This window comes from Cyprinodon tularosa, unplaced genomic scaffold, assembly GCF_016077235.1.
Source record: "Cyprinodon tularosa strain WSP-4 unplaced genomic scaffold, ASM1607723v1 ctg7, whole genome shotgun sequence".
In the NCBI taxonomy this organism is placed as follows: domain Eukaryota; kingdom Metazoa; phylum Chordata; class Actinopteri; order Cyprinodontiformes; family Cyprinodontidae; genus Cyprinodon; species Cyprinodon tularosa.
This window is the reverse complement of record NW_024039451.1, coordinates 4,103,964-4,116,424: the sequence shown is the minus strand read 5'-3', so window position 1 is coordinate 4,116,424 and position 12,461 is coordinate 4,103,964. Positions and strand designations below refer to the sequence as shown.

The 12,461-nt window shown below is 37.8% G+C and overlaps 1 protein-coding gene across 2 annotated transcripts; it reads left to right on the top strand.

The window, feature by feature from the left end:
• Positions 1–10,056: 10,056 nt before the first annotated feature.
• tmem267 (transmembrane protein 267) lies at positions 10,057–12,256 on the top strand. Of its 2 annotated transcripts, none has more exons than XM_038268330.1 (3): positions 10,057–10,139; positions 11,294–11,759; positions 11,881–12,256. In XM_038268330.1, exons 2-3 carry the CDS (start codon positions 11,352–11,354, stop codon positions 12,214–12,216), a joined length of 744 nt encoding a protein of 247 aa, XP_038124258.1. In that variant the 5' UTR covers positions 10,057–10,139; positions 11,294–11,351; the 3' UTR covers positions 12,217–12,256. The 2 variants fall into 2 exon arrangements, with proteins under 2 accessions (XP_038124258.1, XP_038124259.1); XM_038268331.1 differs by having other exon boundaries at positions 10,080–10,139; positions 11,244–11,759.
• The last annotated feature ends 205 nt before the right edge of the window (positions 12,257–12,461 follow it).

Below are 12,461 nucleotides of genomic sequence, written 5' to 3'. Positions count from 1 at the left end.
GACGCACCACTACAAGATGAATCGACAGATTCGGTGGTATTCATTGGCGGCAAATCATTGCAGCTTGGTGGCGGTGGCGTTAGCATAGTAGTATGGACGACGAGATGATTGAAAATGAACACAACGGAGATCTAGTCCTATTGGCAGACATCCATTTAAAATGTAGGCAACGGCATGAAAAAAGTGGTTTCTACTTTTACTTTTATACTTTAAGTAAATTTACAAGCCTGTACTTTGTCACTTTTACTTGAGTAAAGAAGTTTAATCAGTACTTCCACTTTTACCAGAGTATTTTTTAACACAAGTATCTGTACTTTTACCCAAGTACGGAAAGTGAGTACTTTTGCCATCTCTGATTATAACTGTGTCTTTACCCAGAACCCCATTTTGTTTTAGCCACTAGGCTAAGCTATATATATCTTGGCATCACTTATGGTGACTTTGTAAAAACGGGTAAGGAAAACATCAGGCATATGAGGAGATATCAATAATTAATCTGTCTGTATCCTCCAACCTTATGAAATGTGCGTAAGTGCTTCCCCACTGTGAAAGAGAGGAATTGTTCTATCCACATAATTATTGATGACCAGGTGATTTTGTTAAAAAATAAATACATAAATAAATAAATATATTGTTCTTTGTTCCACCAAGTAAATGTACTAAAACTAAAGGGTGGATTTTTGTGCTTTATCAGAGTGAGAATATGCTACTGGGATAAATGTTTACTTTGTTATTATCATTTGTGTCCATAGTTACCATTGCTTAGAAATGGTGACGAACGTTTTACTATTTTCTCATGGCCATTTCTTTCAGGAAAAAGCCTTAATCTATTGCTGTGTTTGTACTTATTTGTAGTAGGAACTGGAATACTAAGAGTCCATGGCAATGTAATTAACGAAAAAATGGATTACTATCACAAAAAACACAAGGTTTTTCAAAATGTGAGGAAAAGGTGCCATCAGTAATATTCAATAGATATATTTATTATAAAATAAAAGTACATTTTTTGATACATTTCTTCACTTTGAGATTATGCATCTGCAAAAACAGTACATTTGTGTTAAAGCTTTTTATACCCTGTGGTAGAGCTATGAAAAAAGTTGACTTTTCTTTGTTTGAAAGAAAAAAGCATAAAAAAAATACCTGAAGGAGTAAAAACATGACAATACAGGAGAGCTCCATTCATGCTACAACAATACTGTTGAAAATCAGCATTCATGTGTTCACATAAAAAAAAAAAAAAGATGTTGGAAAGTGTGATGGAGACGCCTTAGGGTCAAAATTTCCTTTTTGACCTTTTGCTCTCTCTCTCCTGTCTGTCTCTCCTCAGTCTGTCTAACTGTCCGCCTCATCTTTCTCTCAAGCTCTCTTTCTGTCATTATGCTGACAAGCTCTGGCAGGCCGATTTGGAGGCCGAGGACAAATCAATACACCATCTAACAGCTGTCAGCTGGGGTCCTCTGTGTGTGGGGGGGTGTGTGCAGAGCGGCGATCTGCTGGCATGGTACTGCATTCATTACTCTTTCCTCCCTTCCTTCCCTGCTCGTATATAGTGGCTGGCTTTTTTTCTTTTATTTAATGAGGGTGTCAATGAGAACTCAATTAATATTTACAATGACAATGAATTCAATAAAGAGGGTGCAGAGGACATCGGTTTTATTATCCTTGTCATTGTCGGCACCAAGTATCTACTCTGGTTTGCTTCCGTCGCTGAAAAACAAGATTGTGAAACTTGTATTTAAACCTTTAAAACTTTAATTAAATTGCAGCTTAAATGTCCAGCCATAGCCCCTGTGTCTGCAACTGTGGAGTGATCCACATTAACCTCTAGTAAATGGGAAGAAGTGTGTGTGCGCACTATCCAGAGCCTGTCAGTTCCAGCAGCACTGGTCTGCTCTCTAATGACTGCTTTGACCTTTCACTGAAAACGGGATGAATGGCATGATATCTGCTTCCCTCTCACCTCTGCACCCGCTTCTGGGCTCTCACCTTTTTAAATACTTATGTCTTACTGCTTCTATTTCTTTTTTTCTTTGCTAAAGCTCCTTGGATGATGTTCTGACTTTCCTTTCATATGAAAATCTCAAAGCACATTTTTTAATTCCTCTGTATCGCTCTTTTGCAGAAGCTGGATTTCAGTCATTTAGGTTTTTTAAGCCATTCTTGCCTCATCTCACTCAGATGCGCCTCTGCATTTGGCAGCAATATGTTGTTTACCATTGTCATCTGTGGTCAAACAAAGTTTGTTTGTGCCAAAATATGAAATGAAGAATGCTCCAAGAAAGCTTCTGAAACATAAATCAAATGCAAACCATTCTCAACACCTGATGGTATATTATAACCTAAATAGGAATAAAAAAAATCCTATTTTAATTTTCTAATTTTGCCTGGATACAGCTCCAAATCTTAGTATATGTATTACTGTGTGATGCAACAGATTATTACCTAAAAGTGAATAATAATTATCTGCAAAGAAACTAAAATAAAGTTGTAATCTAGGTTTACCTATTTCCATTTTTTTCCCACCACGTTTTATCCCTGTTGGGGTTGCAAGGGGTGCTGGTGCCTATCTCCACCTGTTAATGGGCGAGAGGCAGGGTGCACCCTGGACAGAGCGTCAGTCCATCGCAGAGCAATACAGAGACAAACAGGACAAACAACCATTCACACCAACTGACACCTAAGGGGAATTTAGAGTAAAAAACATAAATGTTTATGGACTGTGGGAGAATTTAAAGAGTTAAAGGAATAGTACACCCAAAACATGATTAGCCTTCATTTTCTACTCACCCCCATGCTGAACAACACTCTGGAGTACTTTTTTGATATCTCAAAGGCATCTGGAGATCTGGGAGGCTTCTTGCTGTCTGCTGACATTCAAATAATGGAGGTCTATGGTGCCCGAGACAGAAAGGTCCATAAAAGTCCACAAAAAACGTGTCAATATTCCTCCATACTGCTCGTCCAATGTATTCCGAGTGTCCTGAGTGGGTAGCATCCAGAATTTACTCGAAACAAAGTCATTTAGAATGTTTTTAGAGCATAAACAGTAGTGTATAGGATTTCCTGAAAGCACGCGCCTGCTCATTCACGATGCTACGGAAGCCGGCAGACCAAACCAGATGAAAGTGCGCATTCAGCGTCTGCTCTGCCGATAATGCAAGCGTAGAAGAAGAAATGTGCTGTTTACCTGTGCAAAGAAAGAAACAACGAAAGAAAAATGTCTGAGGACTTCAGTGTTGAGGAAGAGCATGAGTTCTTTGCCGAGCTGAATGCGCACTTTCGTCTGGTTTGGTCTGCCGCGGTTTCCGTAGCATTGTGAACGCGCTTTTAGGAAATCCTATACACTACTGTTTATGCTCTAAAAACATTCTAAATTACTTCGTTTCGAGTAAATTCTGGATGCTACCCTCTCAGGACACTTGGAATACATTGGACGAGCAGTATGGAGGAATATTGACACGTTTTTTGTGGACTTTTATGGACCTTTCTGTCTCGGGCACCATAGACCTCCATTATTTGAATGTCAGCAGACAGCAAGAAGCCTCCCAGATCTCCAGATGCATTTGAGATATCAAAAAAGTACTCCAGAGTGTTGTTCAGCATGGGGGTGAGTAGAAAATGAAGGCTAATCATGTTTTGGGTGTACTATTCCTTTAACCAATGCATGCACAGGGAGAACATGCAAACTCCATGCAGAAAGACCCCGAACTTGTAATCGAACCCAGAACCTTCTTGCTGCAAGGCAGAAGGGCCACACACTGCCCACTGAGCAGCCCTATTATTTATTGTTTAAATTAGAAAAAAAAAATCTACTAAGTGTGGCATGGCTTTATATTGAGACCCTTTGAGGAATTACTGCTGAACCCCATTTGCAGCGGGGTGTGGCATTCTTCTATTCTATAATGATATAGATGGTATTATTTATTGTTCCATCTTAGTTAATCATATTAAAATAATAAAATTAATGATTGTATTTTGGCAAAATATGTTCAAGGGGTAAGGAAATCATTTGCATAGCAAGCAAAGCTAATTTAGATATTTCAATATAATTAGAACATATCAGACTTTATATGTAAAACAATATTAACATAGGCTGTGACAATTCAATTATTATTCAAGCGGCAGAGACAGAAAACAACGCAACACACACCTTTATCAAAAATTTTAACATAATTGCAAATAATAGTCAAATAATAGTCATCATCCACAAATTGAGAGTTTGCTACTTTTTTTTTTGTTTTTTCAGATTAATAAACACTGTTGATATACGTAATCTGATAGACTGGAATTAAAGTAATTCTGCGTTTGACCACTAGAGAGAAGCAGAGACACTAAACAATTCAATACTCTGTCTTTGGTGCTGAATAGCAATTAAAATTGGTGACTCTCTCCAAGGTGCTGAAATAGGAAACGCAAAGCAATATGTTGATATGTGTAAGCTTCATAACAATTGCCTGTTTTGATCACGTTAACAATGAAAACCGCTGTCACATCCACAGTTCTTTCATATTTCTTATATATTCGGCAGAAAGGACACAAAATCACTCATAGGTCTAACATTGTGTTTAATATTTCAAACAAAAGGTCAGTGTTTCACTTAAATGATATAAAATGTGAAAATTTGTACACTTATTTTGCAGAGATGTTTCCATTTTTTTTTCAATACCAGTTTATGATAACCAGAAGAACCAAAAGAAGGTTGGTGTAATAAAGTAGTTGGTGATCAATATGTAAGCTTAATGACTTCTGTGACTTCTGACTCATTTAATCTCCCTCTTAATTCATTTTCACAATTAAGACAGCTCATTGTGAAGTACAACAACAACAATCCAGCACATCAAAGCACATACTGGTCCTTCAAATGTCAAGACAGATGCACACAGTGGAGCCACTCCTGATATGGTTGTGGGGGAGGTAATGAGTAAAATGAATTTTAGAAATTAGACAGAACATAATTGGAACAAAAGAAAGGCAAACCCCTGAGTAGAAGAGAAGGCCTAAATGACTGCAAACAGAGCTGCAATGAAGACGACGATTACAATGAAGACATTTCATTAAAAGGGATTAAACTTGCCTTACAGAATCCCAGAACTTTAATAGAGACATTATTAAGATTGGATTTTTTTATGAGAGGTGAAATTTAACTTTATCGCCTGTCAAATTTCAGCATATGAGCAGATGAGTCTTTTAAATAAAAAGTCTTCCACTCAGCAGTTGTGCCTTAAACTAATCGCAGGAGCTAATATCATCTGCCAGTCAGAATTTAATGCTGGGCTTACACTCTGCTTGAAAGATTCACTTTGAAAATTACATTTTTAACCAAACTACAGATCTAATTTCCCCCACAGACTTCATATTGAGTTTCTTCTGAACATTTTGGATGTTCTAAAAATGTAGTACACATTAGTTTACTTCTTTTCTGTTTATTTTTAATGCTAATCAGTATCAAATCCCTATTATGCGGTCTCCTGCCCCCTCTTGTGGTTAATTTTATAATCAATTGTTTTTAATGCCACTTATAATTTGCATCTATTTCACAAAATTTGACATCCTGCATTCTTTAAATCCACAATTGTGTCACAACTATTTTATTCAGTCGCTACTAAGATAAATTTAACTGAGCTATGCACAGCTTTATACACAACATGTGTTGGGAAGTTTGACATTTTAACCAATTGCAAAACAAAACAATAAAAAGAGAGATGCAGCAATAGTTCCAACACACAAGATTCAACAACTTGAAAAAGCATTTTTTTTCTGGATCTGTTTGGAAAGAAAGGAATTATTAGACACCAACATACTAACCTCTAATAATTCATGACTTTTTTGATTTTTGACTGGGCTACGAACAAAATAAGAGAAAAAAGTGAGAAATTCTTTGTAATAGTAATTTTAATAGCTGTGTTTCCCTGAGTTTCACAGATACATAGAATGAGAAACTGTCAGCATAAGAATAGATTTGCACATTGTTTAGATATGTGGATGAAAGATGGGTCAAAATAAAGACCAAGGATATCAACACTTTCATAGACCACATAAACGCAGTGGACAGAAACATCATGTACATCATAAACATGGGAAGATGTGAAAGATGACTTTCTGCTTCTGTGCAGTTCGCATCATAGAAGACAGACATCTCAAGATAGAAATCTATGGGAAACCCACACACTGACTAGTGCCTCTGTTTTGACCCACATCACCCACTGGAACACAAACTAGGCTTCATCAGAACCATCCAGACAGGAGCAGTTATCATCCCCACCACCAACAGAGAGAAGATGAAAGAAAAGGGAGATATCAGAACAGCCCTGAAGAACTGTGGTTATCACAGATGGGCTTTATTTAAAAACCAACAAGAAGAGGCCTGCTGAGAAGGAAGAGAACAGAAGAAAGAACATCGTTATTACCTATGTTTCTGGAGTCTCTGAAAAAATCAGGAGGGTTTTCAACTAGTATCGGATCCCTGTGCACTTCAAACACCCTGAGACATAAACTGGTTCAAACCAAAGGCAAAACACCCAGAAACAAGTCAGACAACATGGTTTACGCCATTCAGAGTAGTGAACAGTACACAGACCTTTAAATTGGAGAGACCACTACGCAGGTGCATGGCTAAACAAAGGAGGGGCAACTCCTTAGGAAAGGAATCAGCTATTAGCCTACACCTGAAGGCTAAAGGACACTCCTTTTAGGACAGCAGCATCCATATTCTGGCCAAGAAAGACAGATGGTTTAAGAGAGGGGTAAGGGAAGACATCTGTGTTAACCTGAAAAAAATATCTCTCAAAATAGGAGGTGGTTTTAGATATAACCTATCCCTTACTTACAAATCACTTTTAGGAGCAATACCCAGAAGATTCACCTTTCACCTGCCCTCACCTGACTAACTTCAAAGAGGCATGTGACGGAAAGAACTATGACGACGGAGTTAACATCCAATCAGAGCTCCCTAACGACCATTAACACCCCAGGTGACCTTCAAGGCATTTCCAATCGGTGGGATCCGATCCACCTTTTGTTTTCTCCTAATTCTTTCTTACACCTACAGTATATAAATCTTAGTGCTCCCTAACGCTAGTTAGAAATGAAGAAGCCTCTTGGATGAGAGGCAAAACAGAAAATTTCCCATCCTTTTGCCTAAACTAAACTTTTCAAGGTTTACCATGATTTGGATAACTAAGAATCTTCACAGATTTGTACATCATATGTTTTAATTATATTTCCCAGGGAACACCTTAAAAAGATTGTTCCAAACTGGTCCAAATGAAGAATTCGAGGAACACCTTACATGCATTTAAGTGAGGATATTTTATGTACAGAGGTGTGGAATAGTTTTACCCCCATTTAGATTTCTAGTAGTTTTTGATTTTTGCAACATATTGAAGCTAATTAAATTCAATTAATTGCTGGATAAAGTTAACCATAGTTAGTTCAAAAATAAATTTGTAATGATGATTTATCTATTAACTGAACAAACATTTCACCACCAAATCTGAAATACAGCCATTCAGAAAGCAGACCAGAAATCTTGAAAGGAATTCAAGATTTTATTATTTACTTTCTTGTAGTACCAGAACATAATGGTGTAAAAGGAAAATTAATAGCAAATAATGCTGCATGAGAGGCCTCAAAACAGATCAGTGAAACTAAGATTTCGTAAAAGAGACATAAACATTATTGAATGAGAAATTAAGGATATGTGGCAAAAGCAGTGGGAGAGAGATAGAAAAGGACAGTGGTTTTCTAAAACCAAAAGGAAAACTGAGGAAATGTGAAGTACTGCAAGAAGGAAAAGAGAACAGACTTATCTTAAAATTTGAGTGCATGGTAAAAGGGCCCTCTTTTGACTGCTGGGAAACGCTGCAATGAAAATTATGAATAGTGTAGAGATCATGAACCAAAAGAGCAGACTTTATTACAGTCAAAGGTATTAGAAGATAAAAATACATTTGAAACAAAAACTAAACATGCTGAATAGATTAACTTAGAAATAATCAATAACTGATTAGACTGCTTACAAAGCTGCTCCCTGGAGAGAGGGCACACCTAACATTAATAACTGACAACTTTTAGAGAAAGATTGAAAACTTCTTAAATCTAACAAAAAAAAACTCATAATGTCTTGAGGTGAACTTTAGCTGGATCATTTCTTTTCTTCTTCTTTGGCCATGTTCAAATACGGCAAATCACCCCTAAGCCAAAGCAAAGTGTCAGCAGGCACCATGAAAAGTGCTGTCTGAATAGTCCAAGTAGTGAGGAAGTGGGTAATAAAAACAGCTTGTATGCTTCCTATCATAGTTCCTTGAGCGTATGGAGCTTTGCATGACATGATCTACAGAACAGCCCATCTGACAGAAATGAACAAAATCACATTGATACATCACATTTACTGTGTGTGCTACAAGCAAGTTTAACCCCCCAAACTGATTAGCATCATTCTCAACGTTTCTGTTATGTAGTGACGTCCAAAAGGCTAAAGCTTGCCCGGAAAACGCAAAGTAGTTCAGACTTTTCCTACCCACAATGGACGTCTTCCTGTTAAGCCATAAAAGGGGGAGGAACAGCAGCTGGGGGTTTCAATGTGTTATAAGGAATCAGTATGCTTCCTAGCTTCAGTTTATTTAGCATAGGGCCCTTATGACATTCCAAGCTGCCATTAGTACATATATAGATGCCCACAATCCTGTTCATATAATGCCGTATAGACAGAGTTCACCTAATGGATTTTGACAAAAATCTTTATTTTGCAATATGTATAATTTATGACACATGCAAAAGTCATCATCTTCACATGTTTTTGGCTATGTTTTTGTAACTTTTGTTTTTGTAGGGTTTTTTTTTATAAAAACCTGTAGCCCCATTTTGACCAGCATATAAAATATGAAAACATAGAGGAATAGAATAGTGCAAGGAGAATAACTGTTACAAGTGCTTTAGTAATTGAATTAATTATTTTAATGTCATATCTCTCTGTTTTTTTTCCTGTAAATACAATAAATAGCTATTCACAAGATAATGTTAATTCAGTTATTTGCCTAAAATTTGTTTTTGTTTGTTTCATCTCTGTTATAATAATAATAACAAAATGGTCCTAATAGAAATTTAAAGGGGGGAGTTATGTTAGTATATTATACTCATTATTAGTAAGTCATTATGTCTCTAGCGAGAATTGTTTTTTCATGGGGAAACCTGTTAAACAAATTCTGAAAGTTTAAGGGGGGTTAAATCAAGACCAAATATTTTTTCAAACCAGTTGGGGAAAAATGTGGATTTATGAAAGTGTAATATCAGTTATTCCAAATTACTGTCGCAACTGTTGAGTGTGCGTGTGCTCCCTGTGGGGCCTGATGCCTGAACTCCATGAGGGGGAAATGCTGTATTTGTGTCAGGGTCCCGTTTAGGATTAAGGTATGAATTCATAGAGGTTAGGGTTAAGTATATGTTGGTAATGGTTAGATTAAAGGTAAGTATGTGGGTTAGGCCATATAAAATGAATGTAAGTCAAGAAAAGTCCCTACAAATCATGAAAAAAAAAAACAGTGTGTGAGTCGTTAAGCCATTGTTAAGCCACCTCACTGATATCTTGACCATATTTTTTGTCTTGATGTAATGTGACATATTTCCCCAAAAGAAACTCAAATTAATCAGATTAAGTAAATTTCATTAGTTTATTAGGACAGCTTTTGACTAGATTAGGTAGACAAGTCTTGATAAACTTTTAATTTTTTGATAAATATATGAATCCCAAAATTGGCAAGTCTTTTCTAACTCATATGTCGATTTTTTTCTCTTTTTTTTTACAGTGAATAAATCAACTTTATACAGTGCATTTTTTATGGTTGTATTTTAAAGTATAAACAGTTCACAAGCCTAAAGTTAAACTTGAAAATTTGAAACATCTTTAATAGCCACTAAGATATTATTTTTTTAAGAAGTGGGGATGTGTCATCCGGAAATTAAGAAGCCTGTCAAAAAAAGTTCTACTTCCACCTTTTTCTCATCAATCTAAACCACTTGTCCGTCCCTCGCTTTGCCGCTGGGTGGCAGCATCGCACTGTTTAAGTATTCCACACACTCAACAATACAGCAGAAGAAGCCTAGCCCTAGCAGCAGGGTATCTGATGCTGTGCTATGGGGTAAGTAACTTGGTTTATCTCAACTGGTTGCTCTTAAATGCTCATAAGTAATATAATGCGTATTTGTCTTCTTCGATATTGTCCTGTGGTGTTAAATAGAAGCGGTTCATATTCTGTTATTCGTGCTGAGCTTTAAACAGCTGCTCCCCGCCGCCTACACAAAGCAGCATCCTGTTCTCCACCGCTAGCTCCTAGCAACAGAAATGTCACCATAGATGACTGAAATTAGCTTCATAAAAATCTATTTAATTTACTTATCTAAGTGTAAAACAAACAAAAAAAATCTATAAAGAAGAGACGGTAGCGAGGGAGATGGACAATGAAACTGTGCTATAACAGCTAATTATTATTTATAACAGCCTTAATTAGGCTGTCCTACATTTCACTCAGTTGCATTAGACACAGATAGAGGCCTATTTTCTTTTATTCCCTTCAGGTTTTCTATTGCATTAATATTTGCTTCATACGGGGCTTTAAAAATAGCAGTAGTCCCAAGTGCTGTTACTTTTTAAATCACATCTAAATCACGAAACTATGTATTTTATTGTCATTTCACATAGAAGACCAATATACAGCAGATGTATTCATCTTCTATGCTACGAAACCCCCAATTAAAATTTACCCCAACATACTGGCATCATCCAAAGGCATGGGGACAATATGGAACAATTGTAATTCTCCTAGAATGACAGAAAAAACGTGAAGCCAGACAGTTTTCATGTTTAAAACAAGCCAAGATGAGACTAAGGCTGATCTGAGCAGTGATCCAAATACTGCAAATGTTTTTCTTAAGCGTCAAGACAAGAGTCAGAGTACAGGAAAATGCTAGGGGGAATAAAATCCTGTTGGAGGCTGGTTGGAGAATTGATGTAAGTTTGTCTTCAGTTTGTTTACTGAAAATGATTTAGATCAGACAAATCATCAGATTTTAAGATGTTTGGAATATGCATCAGACTTTTACAAATGAATATTAAAGTATCTTTACACTAAAATGTAACATCATGAGTTATTTTAATGGTTAGATTGAGTTTAAATGTTATACAGGCCTTTGCTGTTGCCTATTTTGTCTGGGTCCTCCTGTTCATTGACATCTCTACCTCACAGGTAACACCCTTCTTCTTATTTTCCCCTCTGTCATCCCCTTTTGTCTCCAGTCTGCCTTAATCTTGCAGACCACCTCTTTCGTTTGCCTCCCCCTAACTGCCGCTCAACATGCAAGGTTTCTATTCCAAGCTCAACTCCTCCCCCTCTTCGTCCCCCCTGTTGGGGGCGGGTCTCAGAGCGGATGGCGCTCGAGTGCCTCTCAGTTTGGCCGTGGAGACGGAGAAAGCCCAGGCCCTCCTACAAACGTTCAGCTCCGCCTCCCTGTTGGCTTCTGCAGGACTCGGGATGTTCTGTGTGGTGGCAGATCACACGCTTCAAATGTCTGGCATCCAGCAGCATCTGTGGCTGCGTGCAGTCTTGGACAGCGCCACGCATGGATTGGTGGGGCTGTGGTCGTGGGCTGTTGTGATTGGACTGAGGAAAAAGAGTGATTTCTATGAGGTGCTGCTGGCAGGGCTTCTGGCATCACTTATAGACCTGGACCACTTCTACATGGCTGGATCACTTTCACTTAAGGTCAGAGCTGCACTATTCTGCATGTTATTAGGCTCAGTGAGGTCATTCACATTCTTTTATATAAAATAATAATAATAGTTGTTGATTTGTAATATTAAAATTTTTGTTTCCCTCCTTCCAGGCTGCAGTGTCACTTCCTCACCGCCCTCCCCTCCACTGTTCCTCCCTGATCCCCGTCGTTTGCCTCACCCTCCGCTTCCTCATGTCGATCGGCCGCCTTAAAGACGCCTGGTGTTCCTTGCCATGGATGCTCTTCATTTCCATGACGTCTCACCATGTGCGGGACGCCGTGCGCCACGGCCTGTGGGTCTGCCCGTTTGGAAGCACCGCGCCTGTCCCCTACTGGCTGTATGTCAGCATCACAGCGACACTTCCGCACCTGTGCTCTGTGCTCATGTACCTGACGGGAACCAGGGACATGATCTCCACCAAACATGGGGTGGCGATCGACGTCTAGACGTCACGGACTCACAGGTGGTATCAGTTATCCCTGGAGGGAAAAAGCTCCTCTAAATAACGTTTAAATACTTGAATTAACTGGAAAACAATTTATAAAACTTGAAGGATTAGTATTTATTTTTATTATTATTTAAGTGAGAACAGTTTATGTATTATTGCAGTTTCAGTCAGGCATTTACAGAGACACATATGGCCATTTGGCTGGGTTGATTGTTCAACATTCAAATTAAAATAATTGGGAAA

Coding starts and splice junctions, on each gene's coding strand:
- tmem267 (XM_038268330.1), top strand. CDS start 11,352: ATGCAAGGTTTCTATTCCAAGCTCAACTCCTCCCCCTCTTCGTCCCCC. Junction 11,760..11,880: donor CTGGATCACTTTCACTTAAG/GTCAGAGCTGCA, acceptor CCCTCCTTCCAG/GCTGCAGTGTCACTTCCTCA.